At 40.1% G+C, this 20,108-nt stretch overlaps 1 protein-coding gene across 1 annotated transcript in view; it reads right to left on the bottom strand.

Annotated features, from left to right (window-relative positions):
- The window catches only part of PTPN13 (protein tyrosine phosphatase non-receptor type 13), a 178,612-nt gene that overhangs the window by 102,881 nt on the left and 55,623 nt on the right, over positions 1-20,108 (bottom strand). Inside the window, exons 3-5 of the mRNA XM_032224703.1 lie at positions 8,993-9,162; positions 5,792-5,857; positions 919-1,104 (exon numbers count right to left, since the gene is read on the bottom strand). Of these exons, the coding sequence (XP_032080594.1) occupies positions 919-1,104; positions 5,792-5,857; positions 8,993-9,162 (422 nt within the window). The remainder of the gene's footprint in view (positions 1-918; positions 1,105-5,791; positions 5,858-8,992; positions 9,163-20,108) is intronic.

Below are 20,108 nucleotides of genomic sequence, written 5' to 3'. Positions count from 1 at the left end.
GCGCACGTGTGTGCCAGAAACCAGAAGAGCAGCTGTCCGTTGAGCATGCACGTGCTGGGAAGATGATCTTCTGGTTTCCGGCACGCACATGCGCACCAGCCAGATCATCTTCCCAGGGCGTGCATGTGTATCAGGCAGTTGCTCTTCCAGTTTCTGGCACTCCCGCATGAGTGAACACCGGCTGGCCAGTGCGCTGGAACCCGGAAGAGCAATGGCTCGCGTGCCTGGAGAGATGGCTCTGTGTGCCACTTCCAGCACGTGTGCCATAGGTTCACCATCACGGCTCTAGGCTGATTCCTCTCTTAACGCCACCCCCAAGCTCTGCCTGTCGTTCTCCTACAAACAACTTAATAGAAAAATGTTATTCTTGGGGACATTCCTTCAACCACACATTCAGTTAACCAAAATGAGCAGGTGAACTTCCAGGGAAGAATGATTTGTGAAGGTGTGAGAAACCAGTTGTCCAGAACAGCAGTGACTCATAGCCAAAACTTGTAAGAACAATCCTTATCTGAAAGGTGGGGCTCTAATCGCAGCTTCTGCCAAGTTCTTTCCCAGAGTCTCACATCTTTGCAGAACGTATAATTAGAAGGAAAAGGAAAAAGATAATAGCGGCAAGATTCAAGAGGCAGCTGAGAGAAATTAAAGTGGTGAGAGCTACTAACGGGATGTGACAGATTCCTTAACATAAATAAAGGGGGGACTTGATCAGAATGTTGACAGGACTAGCTCCTATTAGTTGGAATTATTTGCCTTGGCTCTTGAAAAGGGTTGCAAAGTTAAGTGGCAGTATTTTCACTGTCTGTACAATAATTTAATGGCTTACTAATTTAAGTCCCTTTGTCAAGCATCCTTAGAATGAAAGGCAAACTTTTCAATAACTCCATCCAGGATACAGAAGGAAATGTAAACACTTACCCCAGGCAAACTCCCCAGAACCAGTTTGACTAACTGTTTTACATATGAGAAAGAAGGCGCACAGTTGCTGTTCCGTATGTGAGCACTGCAGGCATCGAGAACGGTCCGCACAGACACTCGAGCATAAACAACATCTTCACACATACCAAGGAGAATGCTGTTCAGATGATCTCCAAGTTTGATTGGCTGAAATACATGTGTGATTAAAAAAAATCCAGTTAGTCTCCTCTTGTCTGATTGTCTTTCTCTCTTTCATACATTTCATCGAAACCTTCCCAAAACTGTGTGCTGATATATATTGTTTTCAACTTCCCTCATCTAGACCAATATATCTGGAAGTCATCAGACTGAGGAAGACAACACTCAACCAAATTAGTTTACGAGAGTTTGGAAACCTCTCTCCATTCTCAATGGAACTGAAAGTTGTATTTAAAAAGAGTTTCACTGAACACATTCATTTTTTTTGTCAAAAAAAAAAAGGCATGCATAGCCTTTAGGAAGCTTATAGAGTGCTCCTGGAGGCTGGGGGTGGGGGGACAAAAACAAGCAAAAAATGGCCCTCCTTTTGCTCATTTCTGCTCTCCCCAACCCCCAGGAGCACTCTGATGGGATTCAGCCAGTTTGGACCAGTTCTGACGATCAGCTGAGAGAGCGAACCGGTTCGCTTCGACGAACAGATTGGCCCACCCACGCTTGCGCTTTACTCACCTGTATCCTCTCAGATGATTAGCGCGGCAGAGCAGATTGCCACGCCTCAGCTGTATTACTACCCCAGAAGTAACGTGGAAGGTAAGTTTTGGTAAAATTCTGCATGCACGTGCAGTGAAACACGCGGTCACCGAACCGGTTGTTAAACTGGCAGGATCACACCACTGACCCTAGGCCAGGGTCAGTGTCCAAACTTTTTGCAAGGAGGGCCAGATTTGGTAACATGAAAATGTGTGGAGCCGACCATTCAGCCTCACATTCTTTGAACGATTAACATTAAATGCGAATGAACTATTTTATAAAAGACTAAACATATAACTCCGGTGGGGAGAAGAGGCTGTGGCGGGCCGTTCGAAATTTGAAAACGGGCCGCAATTGGCCCCCGGGCCAGACTTTGGACATGCCTGCCCTAGGCAATGGATTCATTGTTCAACTAGCTTCTAAGTTGTTTATAATTTTTAACCAAGTCTTTTTTTTTGTAATTTAAGGTCATAATTCCACAGTGATTTACATAATCAATCAGTCAGTGTTGCAATGATCACTGAAGTAGCGCTATTTATGTATAATATATTACCAAGGTTTTTGTTAAAAAAATTAAAATCCCAAAGCTAGTCATTTATATTCTATTAAATAAGGATAGAGTAGCGCTAGTATAGCTTGGCTGCAAAAATACATCAGACTGTTAGATAGCAGTATAGAAATTCAGAAAACTGCTTTTGCTGTTATTTGTGTCAGATTTTTGTAGCTCAGGTGAAGAGACCCATAAGCACTAAACATATTTAATATATAAAATCTACTTATAGAACTAAACATCAGTACATTTAACCAGTAAAGTTGCATTTCAAAATATTGTAACAGTCACAAAGTTGCCCATTCTTGACCTGTTGACTGGCAGAAATTCTCAGAATTTTTACACTGAAATCTTTCCTATTTTCTGTTACTTAATTCTTTTAATCTGAGATACCAGAAACTGAATTTGGCAATTTCCATGTGCAAAGTACCATATTTTTCAGAATATAAGGTGCACAGGAGTATAAGACGCACCAAGATTTTGAAGAAAGAGGCAAATTAAAAAAAAAAAGTTTTTGCACTCTATAGACCTCCAAAAATGTCAGCGTTTTTTGTCAAAAAAAAGGGCATGCATAGCCCTTAGGAGGCTTATAGAGTGCTCCTGGGGCTGGGGGACCAAAAACAAGGAAAAAGCGGCCCGTTCTTCACAAAAACGGGCCCGTGTTTTGTCAAAAAAAAAGTCACACATAGCCTTTGGGAGGCTTATAGAGTGCTCCTGAGGGTTGGGGGGGCAAAAACAAGCAAAAAACGCCCCCCTTTTCACTCATTTCTGCTCTCCCCAGCCCCCAGAAGCACTCTGGAAGCCTCCTAAAGGCAATGCACGGCCATTTTGGTGAAGGGGGCAGAGTTTCAGGAGGCCAAAAATGCTATATTCCGTGGATAAGACGCACCCAGATTTTCATCCTCTTTTCTGAGGGAAAAAGGTGCTTCTTGTACTCCGAAAAACACGGTACATAGTTTACCATTAAGCAAAATCCCAGTTCCAAATTCTTCAGTAAAACTTTACTTGAATAATACTTCAACACTGGTTCTCACAAGGTATTTTGCCTTTAGTCAAGTGTCAACTGAAAGTGTAAGTTGTCTCTGCTGAAAAGTGCTTAGATAAAAATAGGTGACATGAAGGGTCTATTTCATTGATGGGATTCAAATAATTTACCAACTGGTTCTCTGTCCTAATGATCAGGTGGGTAGGCGGAGCTTAGTGGTCATGTGACTGTGTGGCTGTGACCAATTCAACATTACTCAGGTCGATGGACACTTTGCCTTAGCTGTTACGATGTAACAAGGGTTAACCGGAGAGGCAGTTTCTGTAAGCAGGGCAATAAAGATTAGGATAGAAACACCACCAGAATGTTTCCTTCCTGCCTTCCTTACAGGATTAGCCCTGTAAAGCGGGGAAAAACCAAAGAAGATTTCTTCCAACAACCGGTTCTCTGAACCTTCTAGAAAGTTAAGAACCGGTTCTCCCGAATAGGTGCGAACTGGCTGAATCCCACCACTGGTCTGCTTATGGTGATAATTTATTTTAAGAAACCAATCTGAGGTTCATCTCAGTGGGTCTCGGCAATTCATAAAGATCAGCAACCAATAAAACATAGCAAGGTAAAAATCCATAAAACTAAAATCTTAGCTGAATGGCTATGTCAGAGTCTTCTCCTTAGTCCTAATCAAGCAAGGGTCCATTTTACAACAATTGTGAAATCAGGAGAACTATAGAATTGGTGGGAAGAGCCCTTTTAACCACCTGTTTTTGCTATTTCTAAGAAACTAACTAAAAATATCCCCAACAGACTTTTTGAACATATCCTGTAAAGAATTCACAAATTCTATCAGTAACTGATCTATTAGGAAATCAAAATATTTTCTAGCTGAACTATTTGTCCATGGAAGTTATCACTTGACAATTGGATCAACCAAGTAATCTACAAACGTATGTGAATTTGAGCTTTTCTTAAGATATACTATGCCATAATACAGAAACATTATAAAAAGAGGACCAGAAGGAAGGATGCAAACAGCCTAGATGTCTGTAGGAAATTGAGTTTACAATTAAAGGACAACTCCCATACTCATCGGAACAACTTAATATATTTTTCTGAAATTAGTAGCTGATCTTTGTATTTTCTGTTGGAAAAATGCAATACATACAGTATATACATTTATCTTCTCATTCAAACCCTTTGTATCCTTAACTGATATTTTTATGAGCTTGTAATATTTTTATGCATGTACAGTATTTAAAATTTAGATACAACATTTCACTGTCACATTTGAAAGTATTCCTTATCTAGACAGCTATTTTTCCAATCTATTTCTTCCTTGGAAGCCGTATAATTTTTTAAAGAAATCCTTTCCTTTTATTCTTGAATAGGCCCATCCTTCTTTCCTTAACCACTTCCAGATTTGGAACCAGTTCTTCCCATTTCTATTCAAGAGTTCAAAGATCGGGAGAAATGCTAATCATTGTTCTTCATCTTCTCCTTTTGTTCATTAATCTTCTAACAGATTAACAGAGTTGGAAGGTACCTTGTAGGTCATCTAGTCCCACCCCCCACCCAAACAGGAGACTCTGCACCATTTCTGACAGATGGCAGTCCGGTCTCATCCTGAAAGCCTCCAGTGATGAAGCTCCCACAAGTTCCAAAGGCAACTTCTGTTCCATGGGTTGATTGCTCTCATTGTCAGAAAATTTCTCCTGATTTCTAGGTTGAATCTCTCCTTGACCACTATCCATCCATTATTCCTTGTCCAGCCTTAAGGAAAGGCCTTGCTTTGGAAAATAGCTTGACCCCCTCCTCTGGGACAGCCCCTCAAATATTGGAACACTGCTATCATGTCTCTCCTGGTCCTTCTCTTCACTAGACTAGCCATGCCCCAGTGGTGGGTTCCAGATCCCAGTGCAACCGGTAGGGTGCAAAGGGACCTGGCGTCCACTACATGAATGTGCGCAGCATGCGCGCACACATGCGCAGCACACGCATGCGTCCTTACTTCCTGCGACGGCTCCGCGACACTCCAGCTGCTTGGTGGAGCATTGCGCAGGCGCCGTACGCTCAAATAAGGTAAGGAGGGTGGGTGCTCCCCGTAGGCCTGGTGCTCCCCGCAGGCATCAGTATGCCCTTACCGGGGCATACCTCCTGCAACCTACCACTGTTATGCCCAGTTCCTGCAACCGTTCTTCGTATGTTTTAGCCTCCAGTCCCCAAATTATTTTGGTTGCTCTTCTCTGCACTCTTTCTAGAGTCTCAACATCTTTTTTTATAGTGTGGTGACCAAAACTGGATGCACTATTCTAGGTGTGGTCTTACTAAAGCTTTATATAGTGGTATTACTACCTCACTTGATTTTGATTGTATCCCTCTATTAATGCAATTTAGTGTTGCATTGGCTTTTTTGGCTGCCACCACACATTGTTAGCTCATATTTAATTGGTTGTCCACTAAGACTCCAAGATCCCTCTCACAGTTACGGCTATTAAACCTGACGTGTTGCTTTGCATCAAAGCAGGGGGGGTGGGGGAGTGTGTTAACTTAGACAATATTGGGTCCTCAGTTTCTGTATCATGGACTACTTATCTTATTTGTCCATTACTTACCTGGCTTTCTGGAACATCATAGTCAGCTCCCCAATAAAGGGTCATTCCAAGAGAATAAATGTGGACCTGCAACACAACACAGCCAAAATGATACCAGTGGAATTCATGGTGTAGCAAACATTCTAAGAAGCAATTCATTTATGACAGGATTGAAGTAGGCAAAAAAAATGGAGTGTTTCTGAAAAGGCACCAAGGCTTCTAACTACATGAGTATTGAATCATGTGAAACAGCTGCTGCAACATTTTTCTTACATAAATGTCTTCACTTAAAAAAAATAAAATCTTTCTCTTTCCCGGAGCAAGAAAGTTACTGATTTTAAAACCTATTATCTTTCTGTTCTAATTTAGAGAGTGACCAAAAACGCATTCTTTTGTCTGTCTTCTAGCATTCAATGCCAGAAAAAATATTCAAGTACACAACTTCTTTGGTTTGGAGATGGAATCGAACCAAAAGACTCATGCAACCCTGTCATTGTGTTTCTGGAGGTGATTATAAATGGGAATTGGTTTTGGTGGCTAGCATTTTTGTGGAACATGCTCAGATTTCAAGAAAAAAGCTGAAAGTAAAGCTACTGAGAAGATTATTTGATAAATGATTGAAAACACACACACACACACACACACAAACACACGTCTATGTATAAAGCAGTGTTTTTCAACCTTTTTTGTGCAAAGGCACACTTTTTTCATGAAAAAAATCACGAGGCACACCACCATTAGAAAATGTTAAAAAAATTTAACTCTGTGCCTATATTGACTATATATAAAGTAATTTTCCCACGGCACACCTTACACTATGTCACGGCACACTAGTGTGCCGCGGCACAGTGGTTGAAAAACACTGGTATAAGGTACACATCAGTGGTGGGATTCAAATTTTTTATTACCAGTTCTGTGGGTGTGGTTTGGCGGGTGTCGTATGGCTTGGTTGGTGTAGCGTGGTAGGCGTGGCTGGGTGGGCGTGGCTGGAGAAGGATACTACAAAATCCCCATTCCCTTCCCATTCCAGGGGAAGGATACTGTAAAATCTCCATTCCCTCCCCACTCCAGGGGAAGGTTACTGCAAAATCCCCATTCCCTCCTAATCAGCTGGGACTCAGGAGGCAGAGAGTAGATGGGGGCAGGGCCAGTCAGAGGTGGTATTTACCAGTTCACGGAACTACTCAAAATTTCTGCTACCGGTTTTCCAGAACTGGTCAGAACCTACTGAATACCACCTCTGGTACACACATATACACATATAAGTGCATTTTTTCTGCTGAAATCTATTTTTTCACTGGAAAAAAACCTAAATGCAAAATACAGTTCGCTTGGAGGTAAAGTATTAATTTTGCTAAACCAAAATTTTCTGTCTTAGAATAATGAATTTTATCTTAATTTGAAAAGTGTTGGGAAAGTGTTAGAAAAAAAAACACTCTATAGTTTTTTCTGAAACTTCTACTTCAGTGGAAAAATATGGAAATAAATAAAAGACCAGGAATGGAAATGTACATGTAATTTGCCCAGTTAAAGATTTAGTTGGCATGTAATGACCAAATTATGGCTTGGCTATCATAATATGCCTAAGTTGCTGGTGGAACAGCCACACTAAAAATACAGAACTTAATCTGCAGCATACATGTCCCACATCCTAGCTATGACCTAAGCTTATAAAAATTATGATGAGGATTGCTTGTTACAAAGGCCAAGTTGGCCTCACAAATACTGTCACACAAGTTTACACATTTTCATGATTAGTTAATTAATTAAATGTATTTGTTTGCCGATCCCCAAATCTCAAAACAATATAAGTACGTATCGTAAATAAATAATTTATAGGTAGTCCTCGATTTGTGACCACAACGGAGTCCAAAATTTCTGCTGATAAGTGAGACATTTGTTAAATGCACTTTGTCCCATTTTCTGACCTTTCTTGCCACTGTTGTTAAGTGAATCCCTGCAAATGTCTCTTTATATTACTAAGGTAGTTTTGGGCACTTTATACTTTCCATTTCTTTCCTTTTTTTATTTTTTTATTTAGGGTATATGCCCTTAAATTTCTCAGCTTTTTATTTTTGTAATTCTCACAAATTTGGTTGAACTTGAAAAGATTTTAAAGCCCCTTTAAAATCTGTTCTAAATTCTGTATGGATTTTGATGCATATTTATCCAAAGAAATACATGTAAAATGTTCCCCATTTTAGGAAAATTTGCATAAGCTATTAGGTAAACATTTTGCCTAATATATACAGTTAGGCAAACTGCATTGCTTTCATAAATGAGTTCATTTTATAGACATTTTCTTAAAATACACTTTTTAATGTTGGAAAACCATATCGCAACATTTGAAGGACGGTATATTTTGAATAACAATTGTTTAAATGTATGCATTTATTCAAAATGAGATAGTAGATGGCCACAGACTCACAATCTAAAAATTAACTAAACAGATTTCTTCTCCGTGCTTAGCATGCAAGAGGGTTTTCAACTTCACTCTTGTGCACGATGGCTACTCCTATATAAAACAGATCTTAACAGTCACAGAAGAAGAAAAAGTACCATATTTTTCAGAGTATAAGATGCACCAAAGTATAAGATGCACCAAGATTTTGAAGAGGCAAATTTTAAAAAAAGTTTTTGCACTCTGCAGACCTCCCCAAAACGGCACATTTTTTTGTTAAAAAAAAAGGGCATGCATAGCCTTTAGGAGGCTTATAGAGTACTCCTGGGGGGCCAAAATTGAGCAAAAATGGCCCATTTTTCGCTAATTTCTGCCCTCCCCAGCACCCAGGAGCACTTTGAAAGCCCCATAAAGGCTATACACGGCCATTTTGGTGAAGGGAGCAGGGCTTCGGGAGGCAAAAAATGCTGTATTTAGTATATAAGATGCACCCAGATTTTCAGCCTCTTTTTTGAGGGAAAAAGGTGCATCTTATACTCCAAAAAATATGGTAATATAAGAGGCAGGATTTTCCAACTAGATTTTGTGTGAGAACTTGCTGGTGTTCCATGTTTTTGCTGTTTTTGACTAATGGCAAAAAAGTTAAGACACACTCAGTCAATTTTCTATTACTAGAGCATTACTTCTTGATCAAAGGTTATCAAGTTCCATGGCTTGAGAGCAGTTTGAAAACCCCTGGTGTAACTAACAAATATTATCAGTGTTTTCTCATTTTTCTAAGTGCAGTCTAAAGAAATGAATCATGAGTGGGAAAGCTGTACCTTTTCAAAATCAGAAACCGATGACAGTGACTGATTAGGGAGAACTCCTGGTTCCGTGAAGGCTTGCAGATCTTGATTAGAAACATTTTTATCAGTAAATGATACGCTGCCGGATGGAAGCAGCAGAAGAGACCACGGAGATATGAGAAAGCCCAAAGCAGTTGGATCAGCTGTATTTGGAAAACAGAAATATCTAATTAGCAATTCAAATAGCAGATCAAGATTCCCTTTATGTATTCATTCAAGAGAGACAGTGTAAATTAAAATAAACAAGAAGAGTTTCTTATCCAAAACGTAGACCAGGGCAACTCAAATGTCATTCAGGGCCGAATCAGGGTTATGCTTGACCTTGAGAGGTAGGGTGGGCGTGGTCAGGGTAGGCATGGCCAGCTCGGCATCACTTGTGTCAGGGGTGACTGTGCTGGCTCAAATGCTCTGCTAGTGAAAACGGAGCTCTGTTTTTGCTTGCAAAGGGTTGCAGGAAGCCGTCACAGCCGAAAACGGAGCTCGGGTGGGCTGCGTGCAGTCCTCCTGAGCTCCATTTTTGCTGGCAGAGGTACCGCAGGCTGGTCCTTCGGTGTTTCCAGGGCAGCCCCGTGGGCCAGATCTAAGCAACCTGCGGGCCGGATCCAGCCCACGGGCATTGAAATTGACACCCCTGACATAGACCAACGATTCACTACCAACATTTTCAGGACTTATTCATTTTTCAACACCCATTCAACAAAGCCATTTGGCTTCTTTGAATCTAAATTCTGATAATAATTTGTGATACATCAGTAACAGGCAATGAACTTGGAATCAAGTCAACGTAATGGGATATGACCTACAATGCAGGATCTGGAAACATCTGCAGATTCTTCAGCATGCTGAGTTTTCAAGTTAAAACTAGATCTAATAAGTAAATCTCCGCCAGGAAGAATCAAGACCACATACATGTTAAGCTCCAGTTAAACTGATTTATTGCTCATGCCTATACACAAGAATCTCATCAATTAACAGCCAACACTAAATTTGCCCAGATTGACAAGAAGGGTTGTATTAAAATTTATTTATTTATATGCTGCCGATAAATCTGTAGAGATTCTCAGTCATCCAGGTCATGGTTGTCCCACAGATGCTTTTTCAGAAGACAACTGGACTTTCTTTATTTTTCTTTGAAGTCGTTTTGCTTCTTATCCAAGAAGTGTCTTCAACTCTGACTGGATATTGGGGAATGCTGATTTGTTTTGATGATAAATTCTTTCCTTTTTCAGAACGCATACATCTCTATGCTACCTATATTTATTTTCATCCACACATTTGAAGAAACTGTGTTTCATTTTACCTAGACATCTACAGAAGTCTAGACTTTTTGCTCATTTGGACGTAAAGCGAATTAGGATGACTTCTAAAATCCTTATAGTCTTGTACCCAATGTCAGGGTTCCAAGTAACACCTCCAACGAAAAAAGACTAAGAGGCTCGAGTTTCCTCAAAATCAGGCATTTTGTTAGAGATGCCATATGGCACATCTGGGAAAACCTGAATCTGAAAGTTTCCAGGTTTTCCCCACCCAAAAGAAAGTCCAAATCCTTGCCCCAGCACCCACATGTCTGTCACATGATCCAGTCAGGCACCATCCAAAACTGGAGATGCCTCCCAGTCACCTCATCGCAGCTGCCAGGCAAGGTGGCCTTGACTTTCTGAGAAAAGAATGTTATTTTGACTATATATCACCCACACTCTATATAATCCCTTTCCCATTTTCCCACAGTAGAAAACAAGGCAGGTCTGAAGGCCCAAATGTAAAAGGTGGCTTCCAGGTCTGACACCCTTATTTATAAATCAGATCAGCTTATTTGTCTTCAGTAAATAATAGTCACAGAATTCTTCATTAACAAGGTTGATAATATGCATTTAATACAGTAGGTTTCAACAGCGTATTTAATCATCTTGGGGATTAAATTGATTAAAACTGACTTACTAATTAAAAAAGATAAAAATGGAGCTTCTTAAAACAAAGAATTTAATTGATGGAGCGATGGCGATATATGGGAAGAAGAAAGATACAAGAACTTCCATTCATATTCCATGAATAATATTGCTATAAAGAAAAGCAAACACTAAAATAATGCAGCCTACATTTGACCTTTCAAGACAGGCAATATTTTACCATGAAAAATGGCTATTCTTGTTGTAATAAAATCTCTTTGATAGAACTTACCAAACATATTACTTATGTTACATTTATGTTTACCCTGTGCCTGATTGTACCAGAGCAGGGATGTCAAACTCAATTTCATGGAGGGCCGCATCAGAGCTGTGGTTGGCCTCATGGGGTAGGGTGGGCATGGCTGACTGGGTAGGTGTGGCCAACTGGGTGGGCATGGCCATCTTGGCACCACTCCCCAAACTGCTAGTCTGATCTTTCCTCTTTGCATTGGTTTGACTGGGCTGAAGCTACACTGGCCTGATCTTTCCTCTTCACACTGGATAGATGAGGAGGGCCATGGGCCGGATCCAACCACATTGCGGGCCGGATCTGGCCCACGGTCCTTGAGTTTGACATCCCTGTACTAGAGGAATGATGTGATACATTGTTGAGACATGCCAAAAGTTTCTTCTTTTCATAATATTGAATCTTGGTCCATCAAAAGGAGATAATTGATGGTAGAATCAGTATAAATGAAACTACTTTTTAACATAATACATGGTTAAAGAATGAAATTTGCTGTAATAAATGAATTGGTGGCCAGCTTGAATGGCTTTAAAGCGAATGGACAAAATCAGAGATAAGACTCTTAACAGTTGCCTCAGAGGAATTTTACCATCCCAAGGTTTGGAAGCAATATATGTCTAAATACAGGTTTCTGGAGAAAATCACTAAGAAGTTAGCATTTCATTCATATTCCAGCTGGGAAACTTCTTGTAAGACTTGACTCATTCATTGGGGGAACAAAATACTGAACCAGTCTTTCTTTTTTGCTCTGATTCAGCAGAGATCTTTGCAATATCCTTGAATTTTAATCGAACAGATGGTTTGTACTGAGAAACTCATGTCAGGTTATATATGATTTATTGACTGGTAAATGGTAATAGCCAGATGTAAACCATTTTATAGCAAGAGGAGGAAGTTCTACTTTCTGCCTCCTGAACCATGTACAAGAAACTCATTATAGCACTGGTTGAATCTGATGTTATAGTAAGAATCATAGGTAAAGGTAAAGGTTCCCCGCGCACATACGTGCTAGTCGTTCCCAACTCTAGGGGGCGGTGTTCATCGCTGTTTCAAAGCCGAAGAGCCAGCGCTGTCTGAAGACGTCATGTAGTCGACATGACTCAATGCTGAAGGCACACGAAACGCTGTTACCTTCCCACCAAAGGTGGTCCCTATTTTTCTACATTTTAAGATGCTTTCGAACTGCTAGGTTGGCAGAACCTGGGGCCAGTAACGGGAGCTCACTATGTTTACTTGCCGCGAGGGATTCGAACCGCCAAACTACTGACCTTTTTGATCGACAAGGTCAGCCACTGAGCTACCGTGTCCCTTACAGTAAGAATCATAGTGAATGCAAAGAACCTGAAACTGAAAATGTTGTGTAAGTTCCATTTCTGTATTATGTTGTGATGAATCTCTTTTCCTAGGCAACTACAGATAAAAGTAGTTCTTGACTTAAGGCCACAATTGAGCCCCAAATTTCTGTTGCTAAACAAGAAAGTGGTTAAGTGAGTTTTACCCCTTTCTTGCCACAGTTGTTAAGTGAATCCCTGCAGATGTTAAGCTAGTAACACGGTTGTTAAGTGAATATGGCTTCCCCATTAACTTTGCTTGTCAGGAGGTCGCAAAAGGGAATCACACAACCCCGGGACACTGCAACCGTCATAAATACCTGCCAGTTGCCCAATGTCCAAATTTTGATCATGTGACCATAGAGATACTGCCATCAGTGTGAAAAATGGTTATAAGTCACTTTTTTCAGTGCTGTTAAAACTTTAGTCACTAAACAAATGATTATAAGTCAAGGACTAGTTGTACATTGTGATCTTCTCTTAGAAAGGGTTGTTCTTTCTGCATTTACACAGAAAGGCTTTCAAGTGACATCAAACCTCCATAGCTTGGCTCATAATATCATTTTAATCCTAGGTAATAATGTATGAAGCTCTTAGGAAATATCCTCCTTAAGAATACCCACTCCATGGAAGGAGGAGCCACATCACGATGTCACAACGTGCAATCTCGCTACTCTGAGACTGCCATTGACACTTTTGCCGCTGGATGGTCCATTGAGACCTAAACTGTCCCATAGAGATGGTGATCAGGAAGACGAAGCCTTGCTGGTCTCAGGGACACCGCAAAGTCCCTGATCAACCCAAGGGAAGTGCTTCAAGCTGGAGGTAAACAGGCAGCCCCCAGGCTGATGAAATTGGGATGCTCCAGAAGGAAGGAAGTGAAAAGAGAAAGTGAGTCCATCTGGTGAGGTATTTTTTCTATTTTGCAAAAGACTACCCAAAGAAATTTTTCTTTAAACTCAAATTAGATCCTTAAGCAAAAGAACTGAGTGGCAAAATTAACCCTAATTGGATTGCTGTGGAAAGCTTTTTTCCTTTGTAACTATTCTTTGTGGATTGAAGTACTCGCAACGTTTCTCATTTCTCCTCTTAAAGTGAACGGATTGATTTTTTTTCTTCTGATTTTTGTTGCTTTATTTTTTGACTTCTGGATTAAAACCTTCCTTCTTATTTTAACAATTCTTCCTACTACTTTCACTAAAAGAAATCTAAAGAACTTTGTTTCCTATAAGCCAGAGATAAATATTAGAAAGTGAAAAGTAGCACACTGTGACTCAGAGGTCAGAGGCTGGGGTTTTTGAAACAACGTATCTATTTTCTTTCCTTCTTTGACTTCACTGACTTTGTAGCTGAAGGGTTTGCAACTTGTTTACAGAAACTGATAAAGAGCCAAGGGCAGGAATTGTTTTCACAGGTGCCTTTGAGAACTATTTTGGCAGGGGAAAGAAGGGGGGGGGAACAGAACCCTTCTCCTTTGAAGAGCATAAAAGAATTTGTGTTCAAGTCAATCTAAAATAAAAAATAAAAGAGGCCTGGAAGGCTAGAGTGGCAGTGACTATTAGTTTTTTTTTCTTTCTTTCTTCTGTTTTGGAAACATAGATCAATATTCAGATGAGGAAACCTTAAAATTCCAAAATATCTTGGGTAGAATTCAAAATCTATTGGAAGGATATGGGAGAATTGAGAAGAAGTTGGAAAGACTAGTCTTCCTCACAGCAAAAGATGATGGGGTTGAAGCCCCCAAAATTAAAGGGGAGAATGAAGATATAGAAGATAAAGATAAGACAATAGATGAATTTATTAATGGAGCAAATGTGGGTGAAAGTGGAAAGAAGGGAATATGGAAAAGGGAATTCGACGAATTGGAGCTCTACTCCAGATTCCAGGACACAGAAGAAGAAAAAATAGTAATGATGATGGACTTAAGAAGAGAAATTTTATCAGAAGCAAGATTGATAACCAAAGACAAGCTAATTTTAGTAGCAGCTGGTGGGCAACATGATTACCTGAGATATCCTTTAAGCAACAAAGTGCGGAGAGAAGTCTATAAAAATCTTATAAAGGAGATAAAAAGAAGACTGACACCACAATTGGCAAGAGAGATAAGATTATTTTGTTACTGGAAAGATACAGGTTGACGATGAAAGTTGATAATAAAAAATTAGTTGATTTTGGTGATTAATAAGTAGGAATTTTGTAACTCTTAGATTGTTTTAGATTGTTATCAAATGTTTATTTGCTAACAATTAATTAACTATAATAACAATAATGAAATGATAATGGATACAGCTTAGTAGTATCCAAGGGATCGCGATGGGTTGGAAGCAACTAACAACAACACCAATACCCACTAGGCAACTTCTAATTTCTGCCAGAAGTAAAAACTTTATAAAGACCTCTAAGATCATGTAATTTATCTTGGGGGAGCTGTCGATTTCTCTGCTGTTTTTATGTTCTCTTATAGCATTTAGCAATAGCACTTAGACTTATATATTGCTTCACAGTGCTTTTACAGCCCTCTCTAAGCAGTTTACAGAGTCAGCATATGGCCCCCAACAATCTGGGTCCTCATTTTATCCACCTCAGAAGGATGGAAGGCTGAGTCAACCTTGGTTTTAGGTATGGTATGTCTCTGTGATGATTAATTGTCCACATCTATATATTGCAAAAGTTGTACAAGTACAAATTGTACTTGTAGCCTGCTTGATAATAACCATGTTCCTGTATCTGAGGAAAAAGGGAATAGCACTTTTACTGCTGAACTTCATATTTTTTCCAAAAATGTTTATAAAAATAACTTTTGTTCCCCCTCTGTTGGAGGTCAGTTAATGCTTTTAAATCAATTAACCTAAATCAGAACACTGATGCGAGTCAATTTGCTGTCTGATGGTGATGGACTGAAAAAGGAAAAAGGAGTATTGCACAACAGGATGCTGATTTAACGGTAAAACCACATCACTTCATGGAGGTGCACAGAAAGGTTCAAACTACTGTTGTGCAACTTAATTTTTTTGCTGTCCTAGGGAAGTAGCCTATGTCGAATAGGATGCCAAACTGTAGGAAAGATGGAAAAAAGTATACAAATAAGAGCGGCGTTTTTAAACTGTTATTTTCACCTGAAAGGACTTGCTACACATTTGATATTTCTAACACCACATGAAAGTATAATTTAAAACATTAAAATAAAGGCCAAAGGGAATCAAAGAGCCTCAAATCCCCATATATATTTTGGCAAACTCAGGACTGTCTATATATTTGGCTAGTTTTTATGGCCCAGGTTGTCTTTTCAGGACAGTTCTAATCATCAGAAGGCTCATCCATAACAAAATCTAATAAATTAAAACCTACTCCTGAAATCCAATCAGTTTTGTACAGGGGCTACCAAAAATAACTTTCCAGCGCCCTCACACATTGAACCCAACCTAATATATAATTTGATTTTTTTTCCATTTTATTTCTATTTAAGGTAAAGGTAAAAGGTTCCCTTTGCACATATGTGCTAGTCGTTCCCGACTCTAGGTGGGCGGTGCTCATCTCCATTTCAAAGCCGAAGAGCCAGCACTGTCCGAAGATGTCTCCGTGGTCGTGTGGCCGGCATGACTAAACGCCCAAGCTGCATGAAAGGCTTCCCACCTTCCCACCAAAGGTGGTTCCTATTTTTCTACTTGCATTTTAAAATATGCTTTCGAACTGCTAGGTTGGCAGAAGCTGGGACAAGTAACAGGAGCTCAGTTGGGGTTGTAAGTCAAGGACTACTTGTACCAACAACATGCTTCCAAATTTCAAATGGGCCCACTACAGTAAAGTCTATACCTGCTTGATTCAATTATTGTCAACACACACACACTCACACATAAATACTAACAAAGTCCCTTTGTTGTCTCAAACAAACAAAGATGGAAAGGTTATAGAATTCAAGGCCTTTGGGATGATATTTTGTAAAACGGGCATCTAAGTAAATCCACAAAGTATGTTAACGTGATTCTGTTTTCCACTGTAAACATTTCTTCAAATTTGAGGATGGTTTGGACCCAAGTCAACTCAGCAAGTGTGGAGATGATTGTGAAGCAACAAAGGGAGGCCACAAAATAAGCTAAACTCTTCTGTATTCTGCCCCTCCGTAAGCATATATCAAAACTGTGTTGGCCTTGAGCTTGTTTGGAGGTTCTAGCAGGGGAGCGCAGCTATCGTATACCCTTGACCGAAGATCGGTACACTCCTTCTATCTGGGATGGTCGTCCTCTTCCACCGAGCGCGCAGCTTCGGGAGGGACACACATGGAGCGGTGAGGGAGGAAGGGGACACCCGCCTACCCAGCCAGATCAGCCGAATCAACCCTGGCGATCAATGGGGTGACAGATGTCGCAGCCAGATCGCCCTCACATCCACGTCAAATGAAAACGGATATATGATGATGGTGATATGTATGAATATTTGAGTTAAAATGCTCGAGTTAACATGAATTATGCTTGTTGACTGTGGAAGAGATGCACGAAAGTCTATTTGTAACCAACTGATATAATTTCTATAGCATGTAAAGAAAGATGTTGTATTTGTTTTAAATTAAAAATTTAAAAAACTTTTTAATTAAAAAAAAAACTGTGTTGGCCTGATGAGAGGAGAGGTGATATAAATAGTAAATAATCTTTAGTTAACTACAATAAATACAAGGAAATGTTAATGGATAATGTTTAATGATATACAGGTGTGTTGTACCAGTAAAAGCAAATTGGACATAAGCTTTAATTTGTGAGTTTTTTGGGGGGGGGGAACGGGAGGGAATGCTTAGATATCCTACTAACTGACTTTGTTTTAGAATATGTTATAAAGGTGTAAAGTCATTGGAGGTTTATTGAGATTGCGAATGCATGCCAGTAGGTGGTTGTGTCTTTAAATACAAATCATTTTAGATAAAAGCACATTTAAATAACTGTAACCAAACGAGAACTGTGGTACAGTGATAGTAAAATACATAAATTTTAAAATGTACAATTCAATTTGAATGAAGTATATGTAATGATTGTGGAAGAAACGCACGAAATGTATTTGTTACCAATCAACACGCTTTCTACAAGGTGTAACAAAAGATGATTCTTTTTTGTGTGTTTTTGTTTAATTAAAACAATAAAACTTTTTTTAAAAAAAACTGTGCTGAAAAATGGCATCCTAGCCCTTCGACCAGATCTAGGCCACTCATCTAAAAAGAAAAGGGTATAGAAAACCAGTGTCTGCAAGACGTACTGGAGGAAAACATTTTAAAGGTTACGAAAAACTGCATACAGACATGGATTATTATTATTTTTTAAATACACCTGGCAGAAACAACAAAGACGACAAAAGCTTTTGGGGATTCAGAGATCCAGCAGTTGCACTGTGAGGCTGCTTCTCTTTGCCAAACTAAAATCAGCCAAATAAACACAACCGAGTGCCAAGTTTCTTGAGAAACAACTACAAAGAATCTTAATAGGAAAAATGTGAAAGACAAGGCGGGGGAAGTAGCATGAAAACCAACTCTTTCATAATTCACTCATACGGAGTCTGAGACAGAGACTTGCATGAAATCAAGGCATAATCAGCGAAGTGAACATTGCATAACTCTCGCATATAGAAAGTTATCATAAAGGTAAAGGTTCCCCTCGCACATATGTGCTAGTCGTTCCCGGCTCTAGGGGGTGGTGCTCATCTCCATTTCAAAGCCAAAGAGCCAGACGAAGACGTCTCCGGGGTCGTGTGGCCAGCGTGACTAAACGTCGAAGGCGCACGGAACGCTGTTACCTTCCCACCAAAGGTGGTTCCTATTTTTCTACTTGCATTTTTGCATGCTTCCGAACTGCTAGGTTGGCAGAAGCTGGGACAAGTAACGGGAGCTCGCTCCGTTATGCGGAGTTACCATATAAAAAAGTTACCATATAAGAGAACAAACTTGGATAAAGCCTTCTGTGGGCATCATCGGTGTCCCTTCGATATGGCGAAGCACTTAAAAACACCTATTTCTTACTCATTTGTATGAAGGGTGCTTACCACTGACTTTTTTCAAGTTCTCAGAAATCTCTACAGGCTACACAAAATGAGTCTTGGACAATATATGTATCCCAGAAACTTGCTTGCCTTAGCGCACGTGTGTGTGTGTGTGTGTGTGTGTGTGTGTGTGTGTATGTGTCTGTTTGTGTGAGAGAGGGGGGAGGGAGGGAGGGAGCACACAAGGGATCTTCTCCAATTTTTAACTTAACTAAATAAATAAAAACGGTCTTCAGTAGGTTATGTTCCAACTACAATCTCCCATCAGCAAATCCACTCTGGCCTAATATATTAATAAGCAATCTCAAGCAAAGGAATGATTTGCAAGTTGCCATAACCATAGTTTATGTCCCTGGCCCTGCATTGGTCTTTTCTTGCCAGATTCTCGTCTCCTCCTCCATTTCCTGTTCCCCTCCAAAAAAAAAATCTCTCTTCAAAGAACCACCCACGGTTCCTTTTCCCTATTACAGTTACAGACAAGACGGTACTTTTTAACTCAGCTAATGAAGCTTGGGACGTTTCTTTTGTAATATGTCTGAAAAGCCATCTGCTTTTTTCTTTTCTTTTTTTCTACCTTGCCTCACCACACCCTCAGAAGTGTCTGAGGTCAAGCCGAATGACTTCGCCGTTTGAATCCTCCCAATCCTAAAAATAAAAATTAAAAAACCCAGCCCTCCTGCATCCAGGAAGAGACTCCCACTCTCTCAAAAAGATCTCATCTTGAAGAGGGAGAAGTCACAATTCCTTTTCTCCCTCCCCTATTCTAATGTTGATCAATGTTCAAGCCTTTCCAAAAAGAAAAAAAAGTTCTGTATCATTTTTGGCAAATTGATGACCTGTATCCAGAGCTATGCCACCTGGTCAAAAGAACATAAGTGTGGAGTGGCAGAAAGCAAAACTGGCAGCGTGGCTTCTATTTTTATTTTTTTAAATAGTCTCTTATAAAAGCAATACGCTGCTATTCTGAATTGCTATTCTGCCAGGAAAAAAACAGAAGAAGAAGAAGAGGAGGAGGAGAGGAAGAGGAGGAGAGGAAGAGGAGGAGGAAGAAGAAGAAGAAGAGGAGGAAGAGGAAGAGGAGAGGAAGAGGAGGAGGAAGAGAAGAGGAAGAGGAGAAGAGGAAGAGGAGGAGCAGGAAGAAGAAGAGGAGGAGAGGAAGAGGAGGAAGAGAAGAGGAAGAAGAGGAGAGGAAGAGGAGGAAGAAGAGGAGGAGGAGGAGGAAGAGAAGAGGAAGAGGAGGAGAGGAAGAGGAGGAGGAAGAAGAGGAGGAGGAGGAGGAGGAAGAGAGGAGAGGAAGAGAAGGAGGAAGAAGAAGAAGAGGAGGAAGAGGAGGGGAAGAAGGAGGAGGAGGAGGAGGAGGAGGAGGAGGAGGAGGAGGAGGATAATTGTGTTTACTATTGAAATGACTTGATAGTGCAATTAATAATGATGAGAAAGGTTGTGGCATTTATAAATAAATTCATTTACTGTAGCTTAAGTACATACAGTATTTATCCTGGAGAAAATTGCCTGGGTACTAAAAATTGACACCAATTTGACACCAATTT

The sequence above is a fragment of the Thamnophis elegans genome, chromosome 9, assembly GCF_009769535.1.
Source record: "Thamnophis elegans isolate rThaEle1 chromosome 9, rThaEle1.pri, whole genome shotgun sequence".
Taxonomy (NCBI): domain Eukaryota; kingdom Metazoa; phylum Chordata; class Lepidosauria; order Squamata; family Colubridae; genus Thamnophis; species Thamnophis elegans.
The sequence above is the reverse complement of the archived record's forward strand: the minus strand, read 5'-3'. Positions and strand labels throughout refer to the sequence as shown.